The 20,106-nt window shown below is 42.2% G+C and overlaps 1 protein-coding gene across 2 annotated transcripts; it reads right to left on the bottom strand.

Annotated features, from left to right (window-relative positions):
* Positions 1–33: 33 nt before the first annotated feature.
* Positions 34–19,120, bottom strand: nfatc3b (nuclear factor of activated T cells 3b). Of its 2 annotated transcripts, none has more exons than XM_026364691.1 (10): positions 18,631–19,120; positions 12,985–13,648; positions 12,049–12,387; positions 11,400–11,559; positions 9,637–9,836; positions 8,483–8,655; positions 7,662–7,802; positions 7,531–7,586; positions 3,044–3,881; positions 34–746 (listed from the first exon to the last, which is right to left on the bottom strand). In XM_026364691.1, the coding sequence occupies exons 1-10, from the start codon at positions 18,647–18,649 to the stop codon at positions 607–609; spliced, it is 2,730 nt and encodes a 909-aa protein (XP_026220476.1). In that variant the 5' UTR covers positions 18,650–19,120; the 3' UTR covers positions 34–606. The 2 variants fall into 2 exon arrangements, with proteins under 2 accessions (XP_026220476.1, XP_026220475.1); XM_026364690.1 differs by having other exon boundaries at positions 18,494–19,119.
* Positions 19,121–20,106: the final 986 nt, after the last annotated feature.

Below are 20,106 nucleotides of genomic sequence, written 5' to 3'. Positions count from 1 at the left end.
TTCAAGCTGTAATAAATGGTTTTACAAGTCACATTTATCAAAGCACACAACACATCTTTTATTTTTACTTCGACCTTACAATATATTTCTATAGTTCAGCGTCTAAAGCTTCACACCAGAACAGTTCAGGTAGAACAGCAGTAATTCAGCGAAGGAAATGTAAACTGCACCGGGAGTAAAACAGAGATAGAAAAATGTAAATGATCAGCTGAACAGAACTTTAGTTTTCACAGATCCCGAGTATCAAAAATAGATTTCTTAATTAACTGGCCAATAAATAATTGTAGGATTTTCTCATTTTTGTGCATCTTTTGCTTCTGTAATGTCGTTTACGGTGTCATGACTTGATTTACAGCCCTTTAGTCGGTTTCTACAGTTCTTCCAATTCGGTCATTAAAAGTTTTGTTCGTCAGTGAGGTACAGGTCGATTTCGCTCTAAAATTCCTGAGACATTAATGTGACACGATACCCTGATACGAGTCCGCAGAGCCTTCGAGGCTGCTGATTGGTTTTCAGGCACTTGAGCTTGGTGCACTTGGTGCAAACGTGACCGTCCTGTTATTAACAGAAGAAGCTCTGTGGTCGCCTCCTGAGGAACCAGTGGAACTACTGAGGGCCTCCGCAGAACGGCAAGGCAGCATCACTGGACTTGTGCTCCCAGTCGAACTGGTGGTACTGGTCAAACTGGTCAGGTGGGGCGGCGCTGCTGCTCAGACTGCTGATGTCTCTGTCGATGATCTCGTTCACTGCAACCAGAAGATGATAAAGAAACGTGGTTAATTCTTACATAACATTTGACATTTCAGATTAAAGAAGTTGTTTTTTTATTTAATCTTCATATTGGCTGAAAACGACAGAAAGTTTTCTACAAGCACAGCAAAACGTAGTGCTGTGAATTGATAAATGATTCTTTAATGTTGATGTTTTAGCAGTAAAATACTCCAGCTCCTCATCTTCTCAAACGTTAAACTGTGGTTGAAGGAAGAAGTGAGTATGAAGCTGAATCCAGAGTTTGTCGTTGTTAAATCTGTTTACTGACCAGCAGGATTTCTACCAAATTCAATTTTAATAACACAGAATGAATTTTTTTTACCTCATTAAAGGTTCAAAATGTCCACAAAACTGTCCCGAAACAAACTTTTCATCACTGTGTTTAAATCCAGTATTTCCCTAAGGTGTAGTACTCATAGTGTATAGTAACCGTTGTTGGCAGCAGCAGTGGTCAAAGCTGCTCTCTGCAGGGCTCCAGCTCTGCTCTGTTCAGTCTATTCATAACTGTGAAACCTGAAGCTCCTGAAGCAAACAGCGCTCTAATAATCAGCAGCTGCTCGGACTTCACCTGCCTCCGGATCAGCCTCAGAAAACACACCTCAACTCAAGCCAATAACTACAGTACGTACATACACTCCCGATGACATGTGTAACAACACCTTCAGCTGGGACCCTCACAGATATCTACGACTTGTTAGTTTAAGGCTTATATTTGTAAAATTATACGTGTGTTTACCTCATTACTTCTCTAAAATCACATTCTCCTTTTCCGGACTCACCAGATTCCTCAGTAGAGTTACTCATTACAGCTGCTGCTCTCACTGTGTTTTACAGCAGCCCAGGTGTTTGGAACCTGTATCTCTCAGAACCACCTCTGTGTGTCTCAGGCAGCTGCTGTGGGTCAAAGTCATGCAGAGGGTGGGGGTTGTGGAGGCCAGGCGGCGGGTCAGATGCCTGACGACAGCTGCCGCCCACCGACAGAGACTAATTTAACTCCCATCTGCATCATTCAGACCAGCAACCAGCAGACACGGCTATTATTAACCCAGATCAGAGAGAAGCACAGTGTTCACACACAGGACACCGACTCACAGATAACCAGCATCACAGACGTGAGACAGACCGCCACATGTAGAGGCAGAGCCACACAGCTGCACAGCACTCACACTGAGAACAACCTGTGAGCACTGTGCGGGATCTGAACCTCAGAACCTCTCATCACTCTAAGAATTATTTTCCCTCAATAGAAACTACTTTAATGTTTACTCAGTCTGTCTGATCTCCTGACTGAGGGATGGAGTCTGTCTTGGAATCTGACACTTCAGTGGGAGGACGTTCTGTTTATTAAAGATGAATCAATATCAATGATTAGTAACAATTTAAAGTGAGGACAAAGACAGGAGCTTGATCATTCTAGGGAAAAGTCTCTTCCTTAATGCGAAACAATTAAAGCCAAATTAAACCCATTCTTCCCATGTTTTACCTACTCTGTGATGCTGCTAAATGCTTCACACCTGAGGTGTTAACTCTACTTGATGTAACGTTCTTAAAGTAAAACTTGCACATAAAGGCAAATGTCAAGTTCACTTAGGGAGCTACTATTAACATGTGCACATCTAGGAAAGGTGGGATGTCTGCAAAAGTCACTGCTAAACACTGTGTAAGGAAATTCCCTGATGTTCTACACAAAAGCAGGATAAACAGTTTTCCACTGTGCACAGTGAGTTGCAAACAAACGAAGTTGTCTTTGGACAAAACACAACTTGAATGACTGAAACACGGGAAAAACAGACTTCAGTCAAATCACCGTGACAGAGGCTGCTGCATCCAGATCTAGATAAAGTGAAGTCACTTAAGATAAGCTTTGATTAGTCATGTTTACTCTTCAGAAATGTCAGAAGGGTGTAACATGTTTTACTGCAATGAAAGAAAGTTAAAAGAGGAAACTCCATCCTCCATCCAACGTACTGCAGAAACAAACCAGGGAGAAAAGAACAGTAAGACACGAGTTCCAATGAATGCAGCTCCAACTCCTGTCAATGGGTTTTTGATGAGATGAGTTGAATTAAGGTCTGTGGTAAAAACATTTTATTCCATGACATAATAACATAACATGTTCTCACTGATGTAAATGTGGGTGGTCAAACACCCAGAAACAGACTGCATTAGTTTTAGGTTTGTATACGTTCTACAAATAAAGATCACATTGAGATACAACTTAAAACAATCCTAAAATGTCTAAAAGCCGTCAAACTGACACCCAGCTGCCTACCATCATCCAGTGTGATCTCCCGGAGGCCCAACGAGCCCAGATTTGGCTGGTCCTCTGACTCCTGCTTGATACTCAGCACCTGTCCTGGGCTGGTACTCAGGATGTTCTTCTGAGCATCAGTGGGGGTCACGAAGGCTCTAACAGGACTTAGACATAGAGATGGTTCCCCCTCAGGTCCAACAGGGGACGCTCCAAGAGGTAGGGGAGGCATCTGAGGAGGCAGAGTGGAGGTCTGAGGGTGGACGGTGAAGGTCTGAGACTGGAGAGGTATGGTGGAGCTCTGAAGAGGAAGGACCGAGGAGGTCTGAGGAGGCATCGTGGAAATCTGAGGGGGGACCGAGGAGGTCTGAGGAGGCATCGTGGAAATCTGAGGGGAGACTGAGGAGGTCTGACAAGGCATGGTGAAGGTATCAGGAGCCATGATAGAAGGCTGAAGAGGAATGAAGGTCTGATGGGGGACTGAGGACTGAGAGGGGGTCTGAGAAGGAATGGCAGATGAGGTGTGAGGAAACAGGGGGATAGAGGAGGGAGGAGGGCAGTGGAGACAAGGTGTGTTTTGGGATGGAGGACCACAATGCACTGGAAGATCGGAGGAATCATAATAGGCAACATCTGGGCAGAATCCAGGTGGATTGTGGGGGATGTGATCCGGCTCCCAGTGTTCCTGTTTGATCAGCTGTGTTCCTGCAACGGTGGTGCGGTGACATCCGACCGCAGGCAGGTAGGTGAAGCTCTGTGCTAGACTTCTTCTTCTCTTTCCATTAGAGACATAGAACTGGACCTGTACTGGACCCGTTGTCTTCTTATTGTAACGAGGGACCTCGACCACGATGCTGGACTGTAAGACAGAAACATAGTAAGGACAAAACCACCAGGCAGACTGCATCACATGGTCCCTGATGCTCCACATATTTGTGCTAAATGCAGGAAGGAAAAGTAGATTTCTATCTGGTTTAACTAGAGACCCAAACCAACATCCATGTTTACATACAGACCTCATCTTCTAGTGGGACCAAATTCTTGGTCTTTGGTCTAGATCCAAGACTCTTTTCACAAATGCTATTTTGATTTGGACCAAGCTGAAAGTCTGGACATGCAGACCACAGTGATTCTGAAGTTTAAAAACATGTTCCTGTTAGAACCATTTGCACATTTGGTTCTAACAGACCATGATGCCATGTTGTAGAACTCACTCCTTGTACAGGACACGAGGATAACTGCACTTTATAGGAAGAAAATTAACCTACAGTACCAAGTATAGGAATGTGGGCAAAGGAACTTGGAGACACTGACTGATATTGTTAAAGACAAAGGAAGCTGAAAGCCTTACAACACAGATGACCTACAATCTATACTGTTCCTGAATGCAGCACACCAGAGTTGCAGATGGCTCCCAACACATCTCCTACATAGACACAGTGTTGGTTTATTAACATTAAGCCAGCACAGAAAGGCAAGTGACAGGTTCTTATGACTAGAAACAGCAGATTTTCAGGTCAATGTTTTCAATGTGTGAGACTCCCAGAACTTCTGGGTTGAGAGGAACGACAGTGGCAGTGGTATGGGTTTGGGTTTGGGACAGTATCATGTCACCACTTCAAAAATGCTCCACACCTACTTATTAGTGTTCAGGTAGGGTAGTTATTGTCAACTCTGCTCTCTATATGTTAATAATAATAATAATAATAATAATAATAATAATAATAATAATAATAATAATAATAATAATAATAATAATAATAATAATAATAATAATAATAATAATAACCTTTAATGTAATCTAACATTGTAATCTGTACATTTTACCAGTTGCTCACAGACACACTGCAAGTTTGGTTTTAAATGACGCCAAATTTAGCTCTTCTAGGCAAAACACTCAACTTCCCCCAAACCCTTAGAGACCCCAAAAATCCCACTTTCACTCTGTGTAAATAAATTTTGGTAAAATGAGGAAGAACTGAAATAGTTCCTGCATTATTACCTAAATTTAGGTAATTGGCACATCAGAGTACGTTTAGTTGATTCATCTGACCAGATCAGAGTATCTGCCGTTCAGTGGACGTGAAGGAGGCAACATTTATTCTTTTCACATATCATTTAAGTCTTAAGTCACAGTTTCTCACTGTGGCTTCAGACCACACCACCCCCGCCTGCCCCGCTGTCCAGTTAACCCTCTGCTCCGGTCAGCTGACACTTTCCCCTCCCCTCAGTTGTGACAGCTGCCACTAAAAGTTGTCACATTTCTGCTTTTCTGTAAGATTCAGATTTGAAACGTTGGATTTAATTTCCACGAAATGCTATCAAACTGCATTCCTGAACACGGCCTCGGGGCACAGACTGAATCTGCAGTGTGTTTAATCTGATGACTGCACTTCAGACAAACATGCGATTCTGTGACATGAATGTTTGTCATGGCTGAGGTACCCGGTAATAACCCCCGGTACCTGAATGAGAGCAGTTGAACCCATCTGACAGTGTAACTAACCCATCTGTTAAATATCTTCATATGTAGCAGCACTGAGTGCTACATGCGTCGGCAAAATGTTTTTCATACTTTCCTGTAAGGCAGAACGTTGTGATTTTAACATAAACAGAAAGAAATGTATTGTAGTATTTCATTATTTGCCTCGGGGCAAAAAAGGAACAACACAGTCCATAAAATACCACAGAAACTCATCTTTCAATGAGGTGAACCTGAAGTTAAAAAGTCAAACTCCAAGTTACCAAATCTACCACAAATTGCCTTTATTCAGACTCTGGTATCGTCCTCCCTTCAGCATTAACTCAGTCTCAAACTCTTTGTGGTTTCAACAAGCTTTTGTTAACTTCCCCTTTGCACTTCCTCTCGAGGGAATCCTCACCGCCATCTTAAGTGACGTTCAGAAAGTAGAGCCCGGCCTGCGAGGCTCACGGTACAATTCTGTTCACTGTGATAAATAAATATTTCAAATGAAGTTGAATTGATTTTAGGCCACTTTAACGTAAAAACACTGCACAACCAGCTGATGGAGATATTATGCTGCTGTTTGGGTGAACGTGTTAAGAAACTTTTGCAGCAACATGAGGGTACGGTGGTGAAAGAAGTATTCAGATTATTTAGTCACTAAGTAGAAGTACAAATATGTCAGGGGAAAATATTCTCCTGCATTAAAACGTCTAAATACTGACGTTAAAGTGCAGAATTATTATCAGCTACTTGTAGGTATTCAAGTACAACAAGTTGTGGTGCAGTAAAAGTTTCCTGTGACTGATCTGATCTGATTCTGATATTAGATTGTGAATCTCGAGTCATCCACGCTTCAGCACATTATTTTATGTTGCTGCTGCTCAGGGGGGAGTCGGTTTTAACTCATTCACATCCAGGTAACTAGCCAGTGGTTCCTAAACTAGGGGGTGGGAGCCCTCACAGGGGCACAGGATAAATGAATCATTAATCATCAGAGGATTGAAAAAAGCTGTTTGAACTGTCTGAGAGGTTTAGAGCGGAAATGTGTCTTTGGTGGAAATAACATCTAAAACTTGAGAAAGACAAACAACTATCTGTTGTTCTGTTTGAATGTGATGATGATGATGATGATGGTCCCTCAATGCTTTCCTTTAGTCCCCTAATGAGCTTTTATAAGCAATATTGAAACATTTAATAATGTTCATTTAATTTAACTATGAAGTAACACTAAATGTGTTTATTCATGTGTTCTTCAGTCTCTCTTTGAATTTTTACTGTTAGCTCAAATTCAACCAATTAGCTTCAGTGAAAAACTTGCACAAAGAAAACTTACAACAGGAAGATGAGAAGAGAAACCAGATAACCTGCAGACTGTATAATGTTTGTGGACGCAGGACACTCACAGAATGTCTGGGAGAGGTGGGGTGTGACTGTGCACGGTAATCCCTGATGTTCTGCACTAAAGCAGGATAAACTGTTTTTGCAGCGTTGTTTGGACTGAAACACTTTAATCCGGCATAAGATTCTCCTCAAGTTTGTTCCTTCCCCTGCTGCACATTGGAGTGATGAACATATATCTAGTTACAGCTCAGCAAATCAAAGGTCACACTCTACAGTATTCAGGTCAGACATTTGGTCATCATAAACACACACACACACACACACACACACACACACACACACACACACACACACACACACACACACACACACACACACACACAGTGTCACTCTCTTTCTGACCTTTGTAAAATTGTATTTAAACATCAAATAGCTGCAGCAGCACACAATGCACAGTATCTGACAACCTGATGTACTAGTGACCTACTTTAATTAAGAATCAGTGCATGTGGTTGTGGGAATGTCTGCACCACAGACAGACTACACTTCAATTCAAACTACAAATGACTTTAAATAGCCGTAAGAGTTGGATAGTTATTATCCGGCTTCAGCAAACCGTGTTGGTTCCTTCTTCTTACCTGATAAATATCTGTTTTTTACATGTTTACCTGATGTTTTTAAAACTAATGTTCGTACTCACATCACTGCTCTTTTCTGGCACAGGTCTGACATCCATTTCCCACAGTGATCTTCCATCTGAGGAGACAAAACATGTTCACACGTGTAAAAAAGGACACTTAATGTGAAAGAAATGACGGTAACTGATCTTACCGGGCGCCTTCTCCACGAACATAACCCTGGACTGTGTGGAGATGTTGGATCCAGTGATGAGCAGCTCCTCTCCTCCGTCTACAGAGCAGCTGGTTGGAGTGAAGCTCTCCACCTGAGGAAGCTCCTGACCAGAGCGTTGAGCTGAAACAAACACGGTTATTGTTCAGGTATTTAAAAATGTCTTGTCAATTGACTTGAATCTCGCCTTTACAAATGTCTTCAGACTCTTTGCTGAGACTAAACTGTGGTCAGGTGTATCCTGTTTGCTTTAGTTTTCATTAAGATGGGTACAGATTCTAAAGTAACTGGACAAACAGTAGTTTAGAAAGACAATCACTCATGTACGTAAGCTCTCACAACACTGAAGCAGCTTCAAGATAAAGCAGATTTTTTGGCCCAAAAGAAGTTCAGACTTGAACGTAAACCAAAACAGAGAGCTTCTTCTCGGGTTACTGAGTACTGAGTATATCCATTTAAAAGGAAAGTTACAGCGCAGTAAATGCACTAAATGTGAAGGGTTGAATACTATCTTTAGTCAGGTGTCAGACAAACTGCAGCAGTGGTGCATTCACTTACAGACAGAGGAAGTATTTACACAACAGGAAGAAAAAAATAACCTCACAGACTATGATCTGTTTTCATCAAAATATTGCACAAGCATTAAGCAATATCTCACATCTGCTGAATTTCCTGCAGTGACTGTTCAGTTATAATCTGGTTTCACCATAAAGAAAAACCTTTAAACATTATGTGACTCACTCTCTGTTCGGTTTAACGTGACAATAAGAAACAAATCATGTATTAACATTCAGGTGACTCACAACACTCCACAGGAACAGACGCTGTCTGCAGCCACAGCACCTGCCCATCCCGCTGAGGGATGGCGACCCTGAACACAACTCGCACCCTCGTGTTCTTCCGTCCGATGTCCGTTTCTCCTTTCTTCAGCTCGATGTCGGCATTACGCAGCTTCAGGATGCCGGCACAGTCAATGCTGTGGAGCAGAAAACCACATAATGTAATATCTGTCACTCTTTCAGCCACTTTAGACGATGCGGTGTAGCTCAGGTCCTTCCTGTTGTCAGAACCAGCGTCCTGCTGGATCATAGTCTTCATATGGACGAGTGTCTGTAATCTGTGATGTTGTCGTCCATGATTTGACATAATCTACGTTTCTGTTCTACTGCTGCCTGTCCCAGAACAGGGGTCACTACTATATATATATATATATATAAAATATAATGTTAAGGTCTGTTTTTAAAAAGGTTCTCTACACTGAGGCTAATCTGTGATTTGTGATATTGGTCTATACTAAAAAACTGATTCTTGGGTTAAATAGCTACGCAGCTGACAGAGAGTCCCTGCTGTGTTTGTACCTAGTGCTTCCCCCATTCCTGCCAACTGAAGAGTGATAAAGCAAAGATGTAGGGAATGCAAGTTATGAAACTCAAAGACAAGAAGACAAACAGGTGGAACAAGAGCAGCGTTACTCTGCACGTGTATGTTGGAGCTAAAACTAAAATGACGAAGATTATGGTTATATTAACAATTACGTCACTACGTCACTACACAAACATGAACACTCACACACCTACACAACATGCATGACAACACACCCACCCTCTGCACAAACAACTACTTTTGGACTGTCCTCCTCCATCAGTTTAGTTTGCAGATTAGCGAGTTGAGCTGGGTGTAGTTTAAGTTGTTTAATTAGCTCAATTATGTGTACTTTTGTTTTCAATGTTAGTGCTGTGTACTGCACTGACTTTAACAGTCACAGTAATCTCCATCAGTCATGTTTCTGTGTATATACGTTCACTTGGTCTGAAGGAAGTACTCAAGTTAAAACCTTTTCAGAACAGTTTCTATTTTCTGAACTTACCAATTTAAATTTTTTATAGGAAATAAATGAATAAGATGGGAACAGTCTACATACCCAGTGGGTATAGCTGTGACCTAGTGCCATGATTACCTTGCAGACATGTTGTTCTCTGGAAGCAGGGGGACCTCCAAGACTTTCGTGCCTCCAAGTATTTTCTCCTGGCACGTGGTGGTAACTGTTTTCCCCGTCACCCGGTGGACCTGGTAGAAGGCATGAGGGCGAAGGAACCGGTCGTCCGCCGTGCCGATGAACAGCAGCAGGCTGACCTGCTGCTCGCCGTATCCGCTTAACTGCAGACAGACATTCAGCGACACACATCTGATGAACAGTGAAGGTGTTCAACGTACGCAGGTGTTTTCACTTGATATCATGTCAGTGAGTGACTAGTAAAGATGAAATAAATAGTTTGGGATCTATTTTGAAAACATTTTGGGAAATTTAAGGAAATATGCTCACTCTCCAAGTTATATAGTTAAATATAATTAATTATAATTAATTAGGTTGATGTATCTCACACAAACATTATCAGCATTAATGTCCATCTTTAAACAGACCTGGACAGATCTCAGCATCACAGAGAGAGACGGGTCATCAGGTTAGTAAGTGCTTCTTTTCTTTCCCAACATTTTAAACTCATTCCTAATATTTTTACATCATATCTCTGTGATGTGATGAATCAATCTTCTGTACTGTAGATCACACCAAACTCACCTCACTCACTAAATGTGTTGTTTGCTGTTCGTTTAACAGGGCTAAGATATTATTTACAACGTTCCCCAAAACGAATATTTATATACAGTGATTCTGTATTTCTATTATAAAATAAAGAGCACAGAAAAATCACTGTTTAACTAAACTCACTGAACTATTCATACGGCCATATATCTAACTGAAAGACAATCTGATTCCTACTTCTTCACTTTAACACCAGTATATAGCACACACACACACACACACACACAGACACACACAGACACACACACACACACACACACACACACAGACACACACACACACACACACACACACACACAGACACACACACACACACACACACACACACACACACACACACACACACACACACACACACACACACACACACACACACACACACACAGCCCACTAGTTGAGGACTTCTGTCCCTTCACACAGACCCCAGCCTGGTTTCCTGCTCCTCGTTGTCTCATCACACCACAGACTCTGCTTTTGTCTGTACTGAGTTGGTTTTCGACGGAGGTCTTGTTCTGTGTTTTGTTTTGCCTCCTGTTCTGGAGTTTCTCGTGTGAGCCCTTCCCTCCTTTTCCATGCTTGATTCATGCTGAATTGTTTTTGATTCACTCTCGCGGTTACTTCTTTCTACCACGCTCGTAGGTTTAGTTTTAGTCTTTTGCATTAAAGCCTTTTTCACTAACTTAACGCTTCTCTTCTGTGTCCTGCACTCTGGTCCTATTTACAAATACATTACACGTTAAGCCCGTCTGACATTTAACACTTTGAGTTTTCACACATCTCGCAGGAGGAAGCTCATCTGGCTCCAGCGTCGGCCTGAAAACTGTGACACTCAGAATAACCGAGCTGGTGTCGGTTACATACGAGGCCTTGATGGAGCTTTACTTGACTCAGCCTGCCTCTGTTCTCTGATCCAGACAGTCCACGAAGGTTGTTCCCCCATGACATCAGCAAAACCTCAGTTACCCTGAGGATTTATTCTAAGTGGAGCATCACAGGTTGGACCAGAACTAAGTCATAATTAGGTAAGGATTAGGGGTAAAGATAAAAGAAAAGCTAATGTAAATTTAAGTGTGAAATGAGAAATGAGGGTGAAGGTAACTGGGGAAGGGAACATTTACCTTTACCACAGGGTGTCCTTCAGCTGATTTAATGGACCCTCGGCTGCCCTCGGTCTCATAATGAGCCCTGTGGTAGGACTTGGGCTGGATCTCCAGCTTCAACTCAAACCGGTCAAAGTGGCTGGGCAGAGGCCAGTCCAGAGGAGGGGGGGACAAAGGTCTGGATGTAGAGACAACAGACACATAGTGATCCAACACTGCATGACAACAAACACAGTGTTCCAATACTTTTAATACCCCATGTGAGAGTGATGCTGCCCTTTGCTTCAGTAATAATTCAATTACAAAAAGCTCAACAAACTTTTTACATCCAACAGTTCGTGATGTTGTTATATTCATCAACAATCCCCATCGATTCCAGACTACATGGACGGTAATCTCCATAACCACATATAGAGAATGAAAGGAACAGCAAAAAGAAGCTGTGGAGGTGAAACACGGTCTAACTACACAAAGAAAGACAAGATATTTCAGATGTGGAATTCAAATGTTCACGGTGCAGCAGGTGTTAAAGAGTGGTGTAATCAGGCTGAGGTCAAATCATTTACAGCTAGAATAAAAGCCTCACTTTAGTTTTTTTATTTAATGTTCCCACAGCATGAATGATGTCTTAGATTCTAAATAATGATTCTAGTAAAACAACACCAACCCGAAGAGAGGAGGGTTTCCCGGTTTGGGTTTGTTCCAGCTGAAGTGGGAGGGCACCTGAAGGAAGGGCTCTAGCCCCGTGTCTCCCTGACCAGCCAGGAGGTTCAGCTGCCCTGTCTTCCTGGTCTTATGGGGGACGTGCAGGTCTTGGTTGTCAGACATCTGAAGGGGTCCAAGGGCACCGGGGGAGCTGCCCAACCAGGTGTCATCGGTCACGCTGCCCCTTGGGGAGGTGCCTGGTGTGGGGCTGGGTGAATGGTGAGGAGAGGGTGAACGGGCATGGTGGTCAGCGCTGGCATGTCGCCTCTTCCCACAGGGGGAGGTTGGTCTGGATGATGGCCTGCAGGGAAATTCAGTACGAGCTGCATTTTTACCACAACTAAGTTAACGGTTCTACTTCACATTCCTGCACTTATCATTAAAAGGTTTCGACAGTGAGTTTGAGCAGGCTGCTGATTGGTGCCACAGCTGCAGGCAGTGCAAAATATGATCATCATCAACATGCTAAATATTACACTATGGTTCTGCAACTCTACTGCACATAAAATAAAAACATATCAACTTTATTTATGATCTTAAAATCAAATGATCAAAAACGGATCCACAGGCAAAATGTTAATCCAACAATAATTATGACATGACCACCACAAGTCAGGATAGAAATGCAGACAACACCAACCACTAAACATCCCAGCATTGTGACTACGTAAATTATTAATAGTGTTTTTACACTGCGCTGCTGTTTATAAGGATTTTGGAGAGAACAGTGTGAACATGATCCACCGAAAACAGCATCTACACAAATCTATAGTTAAATACTGCTGTAGATTTTTATGTCAATCATTTCTAATAGTTTGTCAGGTGAAGGGTGGCTACAGGTTTCTAAACTAAACCTCTGCAGACCTGTGGTCATTTCTAAAAGCAGTATGACGTGTACCTGGAGTTGGGCTGTCGGCTCAGCCAGCTCTCCTCTGTGACACTGGTGCGAGGGGAGTGACAAGGTGACTGCCGTGGCGACTGGTAGGGTGACAGCGCTGGGCTGAAGGCTGAAGGATGCTGGTATTTTTGTTGCCATAACTCCACTCCAAAAGCACCGCCCCCACAGCCTGGAGACCCCAGGGGTGACCCAAGAGGAGATCCCAGAGCAAGGTGGGCTGCGTCGCGAAGCTCCCCATCCACGTCATCGTAGATGTGGGAGAAGGACCCACAGGAGGAGAGGTCAGACAAGCAGCTCCTGGACGACAGACTACTGCAGGGGCTCGGGGACAGCGCTGGATCCCGGTAGCAGGGGTCCAGGGAGAGGTAGAGCTGGTCTCTGGACCAGGACGACTCAAGGTAGCCCCCCTCTGCCCCACCCACTGCCAAAGCTTCCTGACTAATTTCCGCCACCACATCATGAACGTTAGGAGCAATAGAAGTGATCTGAATACTCGGGCAGTCAAAGGCTCTGAGGTTCCCCTGGGCCCCATACTGGGGCCCGTGGGACTCGTAGCCACCTGCAGTGGAGAAACATGAAAGATGACTCTGCAGCTCCTGGCTGATGGGCAGCTCGGTAAGAGCCTGTGTGGAGGAGGGAGGTGTCTTCACATGGAGATCTGGAGCTGTGAAGAGTAAATGAACAAACATGTAAATCAGACATGATCATTTGCATTGCAAACACTCGTGCTTGTAAACGCTGTGTCGTATCATTCGGAGTACAACATGATCATCTGGATACAACCAGCAGACTTTTTGTTTTTGTCTATTTTATATCACTGTCAACTCAAAGGGCTTCAAAGTTTTATCTTTTCAGAAACAAGCATGTGTAGACCTGTAAAATCTACCACAGCAGAAATACCTGAGGCCCATTCTGCTGCCTGAATCAACACCTCAGAAAAGCATCTTTACTTTTCTAATTTAATGTTCTAGCTACAGCAGCAACATGTACTACATTAATCTACTGGTTGATTGCCTGTACATATATCGTGGCATACAGAGCCAAAAGGATGACATTTGTGTCATTGACCTAGCTGGAAAACTCAACCACATACAGTTATTCTCATTATCTGTAAACCTGCTGATTATTTTGTTAATTGATTGATTAATCATTTGTGTCATAACTTAAATTTTGCATTTTGAGTTTGTTGCTGCAACACACTCTATGAAACTTTGGGACAAAGTGAGACTGAAATGTTTCTAAATTAATAAAGTAACACCACTCTGACTGATTCCAAAATTGGCAGGTAAATTGGTAACAGGTGACCTCACCACGATTAGGTAGCAAAGACTTGTTGTGGCTTTGTAAGTAAATTCAGTGAACTACTACAGTGGTAAACACGACTCTGACAACTAACATATAGTGGAATCATCCCCTGTCTGACAGTTTCAACACAAACTGAGAAATGATAGCCTTGTGAAAGTAGACCTCTCGGCAGAGCTGCTGTACTGGATTGACTTAGTTTGTAGAGGGGTACCTAATAAAGTGGCCAGTGACTGTGCACTGGACTAATTATGGTGACAGATTATTACAGTTCATTAAGTTCATTCACACAGCTGCACACACTCCTCACCACAACCCTACTATTATTACCCCCGTCACTCATACACACACACGCTACATGCAAAAAAGGCGTCAAAGCAGAAACTGTGATCTGCTTCAACAGCTCTACTCGCTGCTTCTTTGCAAATAAACCTCAGCACAGAAATAAATGAGATGTGATGCAACAGGGAGGAGGGGGAGAAAGGGGAGAAGGAGGTGACAATGGCCCATCACCAGCTGTGAGCCACAGAGCGGTTAGAAAACCAGGAAGTAAAACCTGCCAGCAGATGGGCTGGTGACACATCTGTCAACACGCTGCATCTATCCACCTCTCTACAGGTCTATATTCAAGAGTTCCACTGTTATCAGCACTTTGACTCTGAATGCTACCAAACAAACTAGAAGAACCATGTACAAATTAGAACCCTTTTTAAACATGGCCCTAGAATTTCAATAGTATTTGGACAATTGGTTGCTCAGCTGTCCCAAGCCCAGGTGTGTGTTATTCAATCATTAGTTATTTTACAATCAAGCAAATAAAGAAGTCCAAAGAGCTGCCAGTGCCAATAAACAAGGCACCACTAGGCTGAAAAACCAAAACCAAGCCATCAGATAATAGATAGAGCAAAAACATTAGATGTGGCCTAAAAAGAAGAAATTCACTGGTGAGTTCAGGAACATCAAAAGGCCCAGAAGACCATGAAAAACAACTGTGTTAAGTGGCAGGAGAATTCTTTCCCTGGAGAATAAAAGCCTCCATAGAACAGCCAGGCAGATCAAGGAAAGAGTCAGAGTCAAAGTCAACCATCAAGAGAAGACTTCACCAGATACATGCACAGAGGGTTGACCACAACATGTAAACCACTGTGACGCCTCAAAAACAGGAAGGCAAAAAGAGAGTGAAAGCCAAAAATGCAAAGAAGACGTAGTTCTGGATTAACATCCTGGACAGATGAGACCAAAATCAACTAATCGAGTCAGGAGAAGTGAAGTGGCTGGTCTTAATCTGAAGCTACCACCCACTCTGTGGAGATGGGTGGGGGTAGTGTCATGATGTGGGTATGCATGGTTGCAAAAGGAACTGCTTCTCTTGCATTTACAGATGATGTGACTGTTGGCAAAAGCAGCAGAATGAATTCAGAAGTGTTTAGACCTACTGTATATGATCTCCTCAGCTTCAGCTAGATATTACAATATATTGGACGGGACCGAACAATGACCCAAAGATGCTGCAAAGGAGGGAGGAGCTAAATTACTGTGGCAGTAAGTCAACTGAAACTGAAAACAACAATTCTTTTTTTCATTTCCGGGATTCTCCAACAGACGTTTCAGTGCTGATTCTGACTTTAAGCCAGTTTGCCTCATGTGCAAATGTTATTATCACGAAACAATTAAGAAGCAATCAGTATGCTAATGTGTGATTCTCTCTCTTACATTCAATGGTTTTTCTTGGTTTGCATAATTTTCAACATTATAGATGAACAGTGAAAAATATAACAAAAAAAAAGCTTCCTATCATATTAAATGTTCTATATCTTACATTTTTCACAGTAGCCACTGTTTGCATTGATGACAGCTTTGCTCACTATGGCGGCACCTTCACCGGCTTTAATCACCTGGACTAGTTTTCTATTAACAGATGCACCTTGTCTTTTAAGTTCTGGCAAAAGTTCAATAAGGAAGAACCGTCTACCTTCACCCATGTCGGGAATCCCCGCTAGTTACTTATGCTTTCCCACGCTGTCAAATTCTTTTTATTCAATGCGGTCTTCAACACCTTTTGCTGAGACTACTCTTTAAATTTCACCGGTTTCTGTCATTCTGCCTTCCAGACTAGCGTTTGCCTGACCCTCCTCCTCACCATAGCAACTTTATTGCAAAGGGAGCTCCAACCACAGTTCCATCTTCCTCTCCCGGCTGATTTCAACATCACAAGTGTCTGGACCCTGGGGGTTCCTCCTAAGTCACAAGGCTGCTCTCAGTGTTGTGTTGTGTCTAATCACCAAAGTTCTGTTATTCATCTTTTACAGTCTCTCAATAAATTCTTACTCAGCATTTTAGTGCCACATTTTCATAAAAAAAACAAAACTAAAAAAATCTTTCAAGAACTAAGTCACAACACGGTCACACAGGATCAACTACATACGACTTACTGAGGTGGATCATGTGTTGGTGCTGATGAGCGTTGACAGCACATTTCAATTCATTTGATTAGTATTTAACTTTATTCAGATTATTTTATTTATTAAACTACAATTTAACTTTCAACTTTACAAATCGACGTGAAAACATCATCCTAACAGTGAGGTACGGTGGAGGGAGCGTCATGATGTGGCTATCGCTGCCAAAAGTGGTTCAACCAGTTACTAAAACACTGTCTCACTTATTTTTTCCACCATGAGTCTGTATGTTTAATGGGTGAGTTCAAAAAGGGCATGAAAGATCAGGACTGTTTGTGTTTTATCAGATTAGAGAAATATTGTATTTGTTGATATTTGTGACCTTGGTGAAGATCAGATCACAGTTCAGGACCAATTCATGCAGAAAACCAGGAAACAGCACTTGTCACTGTTTTGTTGGTAAATGGCAAATATATATGTACAGTCTTATTCAGTATATGTTCATTATACCGTTAAATATTATGGCAAGAGTGCTCATCTCAGTGTAGAGATAGGACAGTTCATTTCTTTAAGATGAAAATCAATCAAGATCTTTAAACACCATAAATAAAACGCTGTGATAAAACTGAAGAACGTAAAAATGGAGATCCCTGGAGATCTGCTGCTGGGATCTGATGAGAACAAGTGTGTTTCAGAGAGTGATGGTGACGGTTTTCTTGATTATTCAATCAATGTTTTTCAGCAGCACAGGTAGATTAATGACAAACCTATTGAATCAACTGTTGTTGAGGCTGCAACAGAACAAAACTGTGAAGGGGGTCTGAACCTTTTCTGAATCTGTCTGTTTAATGGTTCAATAAAGACATGAAAGATCAGGACTGCTTGTTTGATCACATTAGAAATACTGTGTCTGTTGATATTTGAGACTTTGGAGACGATCAGATCACAGTTCAGGACCAATGTGTGCAGAAAAGAAGGAACCTGTCAATAATTCAATTACTTTGTCAAGTAATGGAGTTTTAGTGAACAGTTGGAGCCGTAGAGCAGGTTTCAATGGATTTGATCCTAAATATCAGCATAAAACACGACAAGAAATGAGCCCAAATAACTACAGCACCAAACTACCACTGATGTTTCTCCAGTTTTACTGCTTTACTTAGTCAAACTCACCAAAATAAGAGAGAAAACGTCCGACTCGGATTTCCAAAATAAAACCATGTACTTCGAAGACTCCGCGAGGAGCCAACGCGTGACAAACATGTAGGTCTTTACATATTTATTGATAATGTTAAAAGAAAAAGGCTGATCTGAAGCAGTTCATCCTAATCCACAGCCTTGTTTGGGGTTTCACTTACTTTTTCCATTATCACTCTGTTTGATGGCTGTGTTTCTATTTTATCAGATTAGAAATATTGTGTTTGTTATCTGAGACTTTAGTGGAGATCAGATCACATTTCGGGACCAATCTATGCTGGAATCTTACATTTGTAGACATAAAAACACAGATTTACACATAGGGTGCACATTATATTAAGAAGTCTTAACTTCTTCTACTGCATAATTAATAATTACACATCTTATTAAATATTCTAATATAGCAGCTCTACTTCTCTCTCCAACGTAAAGTAGAAGAGAGACAGAAACGAAACGTAGTAAATCCACTTCTTGACGTCACACCGCCTGCATCTATAATTCTACGTGTTTTAATTTGAAGGCGACCTCGGCGGACTTCCGGTGAAAAGCTCGCTAACTTCCGCTAGCTTCACGCAGCGGTCCCGGTTCTGACACCGAGGTTAAATGGACCCTACCTGCCGCCTGTCCTCCGTCCTCCTCGAACATCAGGGTGAAGTCCAGCTCCTCCGCGCAGTTTACGGAGGACATTGGACTCAAACGCACCACAAGTCCTGAGAGGGAGCCGTAAACCGACCTGTCTGTCTCTACAGACCTGTCTCACTCACTTCCATCCGACTGGAAGCAGAACTCCGCTTCAGGTCGAGCTCCAACAAGTCGTCGAGCAGTCCCCGATATAAAGTGGTCCTCCGGGGTCCAGTCGGTCCAGTCGGTCCCTGGTCGCGGCTCCGAGCTCCGAAACAGCGACTCGAACTTTTACTGCCCCAGGTTGATCCGCACGCTGCGTTCACGGACTCCTCGAAAACTGCAGTGGCGCATTAAAGAGAGAGTAGGAAACTAGAAAATGGGCTCGTCCTCTTTTTACCACTGGTAGAGATCAACTAGATTCATGTGCTCAAGTCATCTCAATGTAGTGCTGCTACGAACTTACACTTCACTATTATAGTTACAGGATTCTGCATTACATATGATCAACTTTAAACAATAATAACACTGTGTATGATGAAAGTTCTTCAGGGTTTCAGTCCACATGTACGATACCAGTCCTGTACCACCACTGTGGTATCTTTCAGTCAACGTCTGTAATGTCTCAACATTTATTCTCATCCAGAGTTGCATTGATTTTTCTCCCAGATCTTGTGTTGATGCACAAAGTCTTCTCCAGCACATCTCCAAGATTCTCAGTGGGGTTCAGGTCTGGACTCTGTGGTGAGTCTGAGTCCTGCTCCCTGAACCACTCTTTCACAGTTTGTTTTATTAGTTTGATTCATATCAATAATGTGATCTAATCTTTTCCACGACCACAGGGATGCGTCTTCACACATGATGGTTGAAGAAATGAGAAGCTGCTCACTGCATCAGTCTGGGTTCAATAACTAATCATCAGGCAGTAATGATCTCATCGGAGGCTCTGACCTATTTGCTTAGTTAAATCCAGGTGGTGACTTCTTTTTTTGGATCAACAGTGGTGGTAAATATGCAGGTATATTTAGTTACTTTACAGATGAAGATTCTTTATTAAAATAAACTAATAACTTACATTTTCATGGAAATATCGGCTCCACTTTTAGCAGCTGCCTTGAAGTTTTTGTTTCAGTACTAAAGTACACTTTACAGTTGATATGAATAAGACTATTTTTCCCCCTATTAAAAGTTAAATTCCTTTTCATTTCATAACCAGAGGCTCAGTTTGATATAGAAATCAGGTTGTTGAATCTGTTCAGGAATTAAACTGAACCTGTCGGATTCTGCAGGAACCTGGTTTATGAGAAATGTGGAACAAATCTAGACTCAAACATTCCTGTAATCAGCAGCATTAAGTTCAACACTGGTTCAAATACTTAGATTTTATTAGAAACGTACGTGATTGATACGCACTACTTGACTTAAAGTACATTTCAGAGCACATACTTCACCGTCAGTAAGGAATGCAAATGGGTACAAACTGTTTTCTTTGCCAAGTACTTCCTGATTGACTTCTGTATTGACTGTATGTACTTCTGCCCTCTCTGGGTTTCGCACAGTATTGCAGTACAGATCACTGCTCAGCTTTATGTTGGTTCCCATATTT

The sequence above is a fragment of the Anabas testudineus genome, chromosome 6 (assembly GCF_900324465.2).
Source record: "Anabas testudineus chromosome 6, fAnaTes1.2, whole genome shotgun sequence".
Lineage (NCBI taxonomy): Eukaryota > Metazoa > Chordata > Actinopteri > Anabantiformes > Anabantidae > Anabas > Anabas testudineus.
The sequence above is the reverse complement of the archived record's forward strand: the minus strand, read 5'-3'. Positions and strand labels throughout refer to the sequence as shown.

Excerpts from the sequence above, each read along its gene's own strand:
- nfatc3b (XM_026364690.1), bottom strand. The coding sequence starts at position 18,566 with ATGTCCTCCGTAAACTGCGCGGAGGAGCTGGACTTCACCCTGATGTTC. Across the intron at positions 9,837-11,399 it reads AAGGACACCCTGTGGTAAAG|TTAAGCGGATACGGCGAGCA; the intron begins GTAAATGTTCCC and ends GTCTGTCTGCAG. Across the intron at positions 747-3,043 it reads GGAGATCACACTGGATGATG|TGAACGAGATCATCGACAGA; the intron begins GTAGGCAGCTGG and ends TTCTGGTTGCAG.